We start from the raw sequence: 8,321 nt of genomic DNA, 5'->3' as shown, positions 1-8,321 counted from the left end.
TGCTGAACCTGTTCTAATGCATTGGCCTGGAAAGAAGTTGAGAGAAAAGGCACTTTGTACTGCAATTGAGCACATACACTATGAAGATGAAAATACTCGTTATCTTTGCATAGGACCTGTAAATAAGGTATGCATTTCAATTCTGTTAATGCTTTCAAAAGTTGATACTTAATTTGAAATTTTGGAGGGACCTGTAAATATGGTATACGTTTCAATTCTGTTAATGTTTGCAAAAGTTGATGCTTAATTTGAAACTGTGAAGGGAAAATGATCATTTAAAGTTAATATGTTCTATCCTTTTCAAGATCCACGACAAATTTGATCCATTTAGTGCTTGTTTAGATGTCTCTTCGAGATGATTTTATTCACTTTTCTTTGGTTCCTTTGATTTTCTTGAAATCATCTCCCTATGTATATGGCCTTTTTTGCTAGTATTTAGCGGTAGCTCCATGCGCATAGGACAATGCCATCAGTAGGGGACAGTGGGTGTCTTTCTTTGTTTTTCTAACCTGTTTGTTTTTTTGGTATACAGGTGTTAAATATGCTTTGTTGTTGGGTGGAAGACCCTAACTCAGAAGCTTTCAAGTTGCATATTCCTAGAATACAAGATTACCTCTGGCTTGCTGAAGATGGAATGAAAATGCAGGTCGTAATCTTAATTTCCACATTCTTTGTCTCAAGTTCTTTTTTTCTAGTTGGTGCTTTTGCAACCTGTGGGCGGGAGTTCAAAATGGGGAAAAGTCACCCACACAAGTTGTAGTTAGCAAAAATTTGCAATATAATGAGTTGGCTTTTTGACACGGACATAAGCAACACAAGAAAGACAACAAGCACAAAGAAAGACAAAATTCTGCCTAAAAGAGTCTCAACCACAAGAAACCTAATTCAAATTTTTAATACTCAATATTTTCTCTACTCAAAAACTGAATATTACAGCTCTTCTGAGCTGCTTTCTTAGTTAAAAAAGAGAAGAATCATAATTAACTAGGAAAATACAACAAATCTTGAATAGTAACTTCTAGGCTAAATTGGCAGGTCTTAACAACCTCAAATGACTTGCTACCAAACCTAATAGGGAATATGGCCCCTAGAATCTCCTAGCAAAATTTCATATTGATCCAACTGTTGGATCAGGATTTAAGCCCGTTACCATAAGGCTGTGTGTTTGACCAACATCTCCTGTATTAGTCTTCTCGTGTTGGAAAGATTTATCCTCGAGATCAAATTATTTCTGCCTTGATCTTGTGCATGTCCATTTAAGGCTCTTCAACTCCTATTCTTTCTTCGCTCAAGGTGTACAAGAATTCTAGATATCAGCTTCAATCTTTCATCAATAAGTATTGTATCAATATAATCTTTGAACAAATCTATCATTGTGATAATAGTAAATATGTAATCAAAGGGATTAACATACCCTAAATCAATAATTTTTTTTTTTGTTGAGTACATTCCATGTTCTCTTTGCACTTAATCTCTAACTTATTAACAAGGATATCATCGATGATATTATCACTTCCATTACTATAATTGTCTATGCTATTATTATCATTATAATCTTTATTAAAATAACTATTATAAACTGAGGGAGAGTACCTATTCACATTTATCTTGACATAAATGGAATCACCAAAAGCCCTCCATTTTTTAAATCATTCAACCAATCGATAAACTCCTCTGCCTACACAAACTTGAAGATTTTTTTATATGAAACCCTATTTCTACATGATATTCATTCAAATCTACAGACTGCCTTATCCGCCCTTGCCTCTGAAAAAGGATGCAGATCAGGATATTCTCGTGTAGGAGTTGAGGAGGTTTCCCATCAAGAAAAAGATGTTTAGGAACTGGTGATAGAAGAAATGCAGAAACAAATTGCATAATTTACCCATTAGTTAGTGAAGGTGAGGAACCTAAGAATCACGAAGAGAGTGATCATAGATCCATGACCAACTTTTAAAACCCATTTAAAGTTGTGGTTATTCTAGTGCATAGCACTAACTAAATTGTTGGGCTTTGATATCAATTAACGTTGACAAAAATAACATAAGAATTACAAGAAGCACAAAAATATAAAATTTTGCCGAAAAGAATCTCGGCCACAAAAACCCTAATTCGAATTTTTATTACTTAATATTTTCTCTTATCAAAATTGAATATTAAAGTTCTTTTAGGCTGCTTATATACTAGGAAAAACGTTTTAAACAATGCTGGAAAAATAATAAAAGAGTTCTAAACTAAATAGGAAAAAGAATCCTAAATCAATTGAGAAAATACAGCAAATTCCAAATGGCAACTTCTAGGCCAAATTTGGGAGTTTTAATGATCTTAGGTGACTATAAAAATCAGACCCTATAAAAAAAAGGTATTACACTCGACTTAGTACATGACTCGACCAGGCTAGGGTTATGAGTTGGGTGGGTTGACCTAGGTCAATCAAAACAATATTTCAATTTTTTTTCTTTTAAGAAAGTTAAAGTGGCGTCGTTTCAGGTCAACCTCATGGTGACCCTTTTTTGCAACCTGGCTTGGGCCAGTGGTTGGGATGACCGGTTCCCAAGCCGGGTTTAATATGCTATAGGAAACATGGCCTCCGAAACCTTCCAGCAAAATTTCATCCCAATTCAGCCATCAGATCAAAATTTATGTTTGTTACCGAAAGGATGTGTTTGACCAAAATATATTACATCACCTTTTAACTTATTTTGTTTGCTGTCCTTGCAATGTGTGGGTGCTATGTCATCGAAAACTCATGAGGTTCCATGGGCAATAGCTTTGGGTTCTTATGTTTTGTTATATTGTGTGTTATGAAGCTGAAATTACCAGCTACAGTAGACATGATAATTTTGTTCCAGGGTTACAATGGAAGTCAATTGTGGGACACTGCTTTTGCTGTTCAAGCAATTATTTCAACTAATCTTGTTGAGGAATACAGTCCAACTTTAAAAAAAGCACATGCGTTCGTTAAAAATTCACAGGTGTGGTTTTTTCTTAATTTATTGGTGTTTCTTGTGGGAGAGCTTTTATTATGTTGTCTCTTAACTAATCTAACTATCCTTGTTGATCCATTTTTCTTTGCTTTGAAGGTTTTGGAAGATTGCCCTGGAGATCTTCATTACTGGTATCGCCATATTTCCAAAGGTGCATGGCCTTTCTCAACTGCAGATCATGGATGGCCCATCTCAGATTGCACAGCAGAGGGACTAAAAGTAATGGCTCGATCAAATTAAAAGTGCTCGTTATGCTTGTTTTGTTTTTGTAATATATCCAAATCTTTCACAGGCTGCTCTCTTATTATCAAAAATTCCATCTGAGATTGTTGGGGAACCGTTAGTCGCAAACCAATTTTATGATGCAGTAAATGTCATCCTCTCATTACAGGTAATTGATGACTTTATGATCTTGGATGTGAATTTATCTCGAAGTCTGCATTAATGGGACAACAGAGTTATTCATACCTTGTAACAAATATGCTCTGCGTGTTTAAACATGCCAAAAGATATAAAATTCCAATATTACAACTATACCAAGGGCCATCACATTGATATGATCCCACCATATTGGAGTTCTGGAAGGAGGAATTTGGAGAGAGCCCTATTTTTTAGGATATTTATATGAAATGATTTCCCTTGAGACTCGAACCAGCACCCGCAAGTTTTCTTGCCCAAGACTTTTAACCATTATTTTCTCTGTTTTTTTTTTTTTTTTTTGCCTAATCCTCTTTTTATTATTAACATAGAATGTATTCAAAATATGATTTTTCTCAATGTTACATGATTATTACTAGTATTCTTCAAAAAGGGACTGGGGAAATTATTGAAGGAGATGTATCTCCTTTAATGAACTTTTTCTGATTTGAGGACTTAAAAAAGTCTCCTGATTGATTTGCATTTGTTCCTTTTTTTTTTATAGGGTGATGGCATACTGTCATAAATTGTTATGGAATTTCTTTTTTTCTTTTTACTTGGATTTTGATACTATGCAGAAGAGTGGTTCTTGGATATGCAAATGCTATGACAGACTGTTGGGCACTTTGCAGGAGTAGGGATTAGGGAAACATCTACTGTTATGAAACAAAGTGACAGTCATTTGGAATTTTTTTTTTTTCAGAGATTGCTCTTAACAGCCCTCTATTCAAGGGACAACTTTTTTTTTTTAATGCAACTGAATGCTCTTTTCCCGTTTTCTGTAGAATGGGGATGGTGGTTTCGCAACATATGAGCTCACGAGATCTTACAGCTGGTTAGAGGTAGTCACCTTGACAATTGCATTTATTGCTATTACACAACTCTGTATTTAATGAAGATAATTTTGGCATGGGATTAGTACAAAGTATGTTCTTTTATAACCTCTACCCTAATGTCATATTAAATGTTTTAATATACATACCATGATCACTAGGCCTTGTTTTCAAGCTTCTCATGCAGGTAGAGGTTGTTTTGATGCCTTTGTTATCCAAAGAGAAAATCTCCTGCCCATAAATTGGATCATTTGAATTTGCTTACTATGTTTTCTCTATCATTTGTGGCCGCTAATGAAGCTCACTGAATTGATGTTTGATGTCAATGATTGCAAGTGAGCATGGGCAGTATTTGAGTCATCATTTTGTAGATTCGCTTGAAGAAATCATCTGCTGCACAGTGCATGTTATACAGTGAATCACAATGCGGCCATTTTATTTTTTTCTTTGAACTAGAAATGAACTTCTTAACTCTAATCTATTATGGCAATTGGATTATACATCTAATCACTTCTCTCTTTTTTTTCTTTTTTTTTTTAACATTGCCATTGTCAGTTGATCAACCCAGCTGAAACTTTTGGTGACATTGTTATTGATTACCCGTAAGATATCAGGAAATTGAGTTAAATTGGCTGTGACAATTTTTTTGTCCATTTCACGATTCATTTAAATGCTAACTATGGCATTTCTATAGATATGTTGAATGTACTTCAGCTGCAATTCAAGCTTTGACATCGTTTAAGAAATTATATCCTGGACACCGGTCAGAAGAAATAGAAAGTTGTATCAGAAAGGCGACTATGTTCATTGAAAGTATCCAGGAGAAGGATGGCTCATGGTTTGTCCGCTTCCATTAAAAACCTGTCTTTGGAGGACTAATTGATTATGAGTCATTAATTTGTATCACTGCTTTCTTATTTTCTATCTATCACTAGTAAAGATAGCCCATTCAACAATTTCTTCAAGTGCCTAAGATACATAGTTTCATTAAATTCAACTGAAGAAATAAGTAGTCCTTTGATATCTATAATTGCTCAACAGGTATGGCTCATGGGGTGTTTGCTTCACCTATGGCATATGGTTTGGCATAAAAGGGCTGGTGGCTGCTGGAAAAAACTTCAATAATAGCTCTAGCATTCGGAAAGCCTGTGATTTTCTGCTGTCCAAACAGTGTTCTTCTGGTGGTTGGGGAGAGAGTTATCTGTCATGTCAAAACAAGGTTAGATGTTTTTACTATCAAATATTTGTTTCCTTCTCTCCCACCCCTGATGCATGTCATTTGTTATCATTAATGCTTCTCACGTGCTTATGTTATAATCATATTATTGTGTTCAATTCAATATTTTTATTGCATATAGCTCTTGTTTCAATATTTTCTTTTGTACAGATATATTCAAATATTGAAGGGAACAGAGCTCATGTGGTAAATACAGCATGGGCTATGTTGTCTCTCATTGATGCTGGGCAGGTATAGTGAATCTCACTGCTTTGACATTGAATTATACTGCATCTTATTACCACTTCATTTGGTACATGGAGTGAAATATTACCTGAAGTTTTTAAAATTGACTGGTATCAAGCTAGAAGTTGTCAGGATTTGGAAGGGAAAAGGAAAAAAAAAGAATGTCATCTCTATTGTAATAATGTTGAAACACGATGACTTCATTCATAATTTAGCTATACATGATCGATTACATGGGGTATTTGATATCATAATAGCATACCATGGTATTTGTTTGCTAGAAACTTCTATTTTTCTTGCGTGCATGCAATTTTATTGGATATCCTATTAAATATGCAGGCTGAGAGAGAGCCAGAACCGTTGCACCGGGCAGCAAGATATTTGATAAATTCCCAGATGGAAAATGGAGACTTTCCGCAGCAGGTTATTCTATACCTGCTATTTAAACACTTCTTTATCTTAATCATCATTGTGGCGGAGTTTGATTATTTACTTCATATGGTCATGTGCTTTTGCTCGTATCCCCTATCGTTGAAGGTCCTTGTTCTCCAATGCCCATATACTTGAAACTTTTCATTTCTTGTCCTCGTTGCAGGAAATCATGGGAGTTTTCAATAGGAATTGCATGATAACATATGCTGCCTACAGGGACATTTTCCCCATTTGGGCATTGGGAGAATACCGGTGTCGGGTGTTGCAGGCCAAGGCTTCATAGGAGTACCTTGCCCATTTCCTTCCATTGAAATCATGGTTACAACTTTGTTTTTGTTCGAAACAATACCGTTTTCAATGTTTTGTAGCTCCTGTTTGTTCTTTCAGGCTGTTTGCGTCTTTCATTGCTTGGGATATTATGAGGAACGAGCAATCAACCAAAACTTCTTCCAAAAAGTAGGATGAAGAAAATAAAACCCATCTCATCTTTCTGTGAGCAAGCTTCATGTGTAGCAGTTCATTGCCGGAATTAGAACCGTGCAATGTGTCAATGAGCAACGACTCCACTATCTCGTGTCTAATTTATGCATTTGGTCCTTTGTAATGCAATCCATCCATTCCGATTACATCTTCAGTAAATATACTGCTGCTCTGACTTAAACTTAGCTGGTACATAATAGCATGTCTTGTGGATTAAACTGTTGAATAGCTGATGTTTTTTTTATTTATTTATTGAAAGTATCCTTGGGCTAGTTTTCTTTTCAATTGAAATTGAACTTCTTTCTGGACGATTTTAAGAGTGCCCTTTTCACATCATAGTTATGAGATTTTGCATGACTTGTTGGTCAAACCGGCGACATGTAAAAACTCGAGACTGGACCCGGATTAGTTCAATGAAAAAAACTAGTTTTTTCCTACTTGTGTGAGGCCTTTTTTTAATTAAAAAAAAAGAAGAAGAAAGAGTTCAAGTGTTTGCCCGGGTTTGCCCGGCGCAGGTCTCGTGATGATGCTTCACATTGACTTGGAGCATTAAGATTGATAGCTTTTATGTTTTATCATGGTTTCAACTTTATAGCGTGTAGGTATCGTAGTGGAGACCACATTTAGTTTTACCATCGGTAGCTGGCCACGGCCACGGCCACCGAACCGTAACTAAAGCATCGGCGCTATGTGCGCGTTGCATCCGTTTGATGTTAAAGAAAAGAAAACGCATCAATTTGCAAATAATCAATTACATAATGAACACTACAAACTAAATTCGTCTTGAAGTAGTGCGACACAGAAAGATTCATTAAAAATACTCCCTCCAGTCAAGGCATCATGTGCTTCAGACACGAAAGTCCAGGCTCAAGACCTTGCTAAGAAACCAGGCCGCTCCATGTCGGTGGGGTCAAGCCGAGAATTGATCTTGTCTTCCGAGTTTCCTTCATTTTGTTTATCATGTCAACCATCCATCGTCCCCGGAGATTGGTTGTCCCAAGCCGACAGAATTTAAAAATTAAAGAAAAAACAATTTTCATATCCATTGGTACATATAATAAGACAACAATGGCTGGTGAGACGCCCTGCTCATCACTATCATTACAGGCTTAATTAATCTACCAACTTGAAAGGGTGGCCCAATAAACGTTCATTGACTTCTAACTTGTTTCTTAAAAAATGAAACGTGTGCAATAAGCATCGAAAGTTCAAAGGATTTGTTTAGGTGAAGAGACTTTAAGGTACTTAAACTGCGATTAGCAATATTTATGACATTAAAAAAAGACCATATCTATTACTACGTCCTATCTCCATCCTAACACTGCAAGTGTTGGTAATTATAACTTCATCATCGTAAAATTCTTCCAAGAGAAGACTCATCTTGCAACTCCATAGAGTAGTGTGTGTGTGGGATAAGATTTAAATTAATAATTGTTTAGTTATGGAAGTTTTGATATCATATTAAAAAATTAATTAAGTTCAACAACTTAAACTAATAAAACTAATTAAATCCAATAACTTAAACTAATAAATAAAATATAATTTATATTATTATCTAATATTTTTAAATACATGTTAAATACTGTAAACATGTTATTTCTTTATTGGTGCGCGGTAGAATTACTTTTACATCTATTTTTTTACACGGGAAATGTGAATAAAAAAGTGAGTAAATTATAAATTGGTTTTAAGTTTTGCAAAATGAATTAA

At 35.2% G+C, this 8,321-nt stretch overlaps 1 protein-coding gene across 1 annotated transcript in view; it reads left to right on the top strand.

Moving 5' to 3' along the window:
- Positions 1-6,796, top strand: part of LOC105122514 (cycloartenol synthase-like) — a 9,092-nt gene extending 2,296 nt beyond the window's left edge. Inside the window, 12 exon segments of the mRNA XM_011021649.1 lie at positions 2-127; positions 533-646; positions 2,853-2,975; positions 3,084-3,206; positions 3,280-3,378; positions 4,190-4,246; positions 4,793-4,839; positions 4,932-5,075; positions 5,279-5,456; positions 5,625-5,705; positions 6,039-6,122; positions 6,295-6,796. Of these exon segments, the coding sequence (XP_011019951.1) occupies positions 2-127; positions 533-646; positions 2,853-2,975; positions 3,084-3,206; positions 3,280-3,378; positions 4,190-4,246; positions 4,793-4,839; positions 4,932-5,075; positions 5,279-5,456; positions 5,625-5,705; positions 6,039-6,122; positions 6,295-6,414 (1,296 nt within the window). The 3' untranslated portion in view covers positions 6,415-6,796.
- The last annotated feature ends 1,525 nt before the right edge of the window (positions 6,797-8,321 follow it).

Source organism: Populus euphratica, unplaced genomic scaffold (genome assembly GCF_000495115.2).
Source record: "Populus euphratica unplaced genomic scaffold, PopEup_1.0 scaffold20.1, whole genome shotgun sequence".
NCBI classification, from domain to species: Eukaryota; Viridiplantae; Streptophyta; class Magnoliopsida; order Malpighiales; family Salicaceae; genus Populus; species Populus euphratica.
The sequence above is the reverse complement of the archived record's forward strand: the minus strand, read 5'-3'. Positions and strand labels throughout refer to the sequence as shown.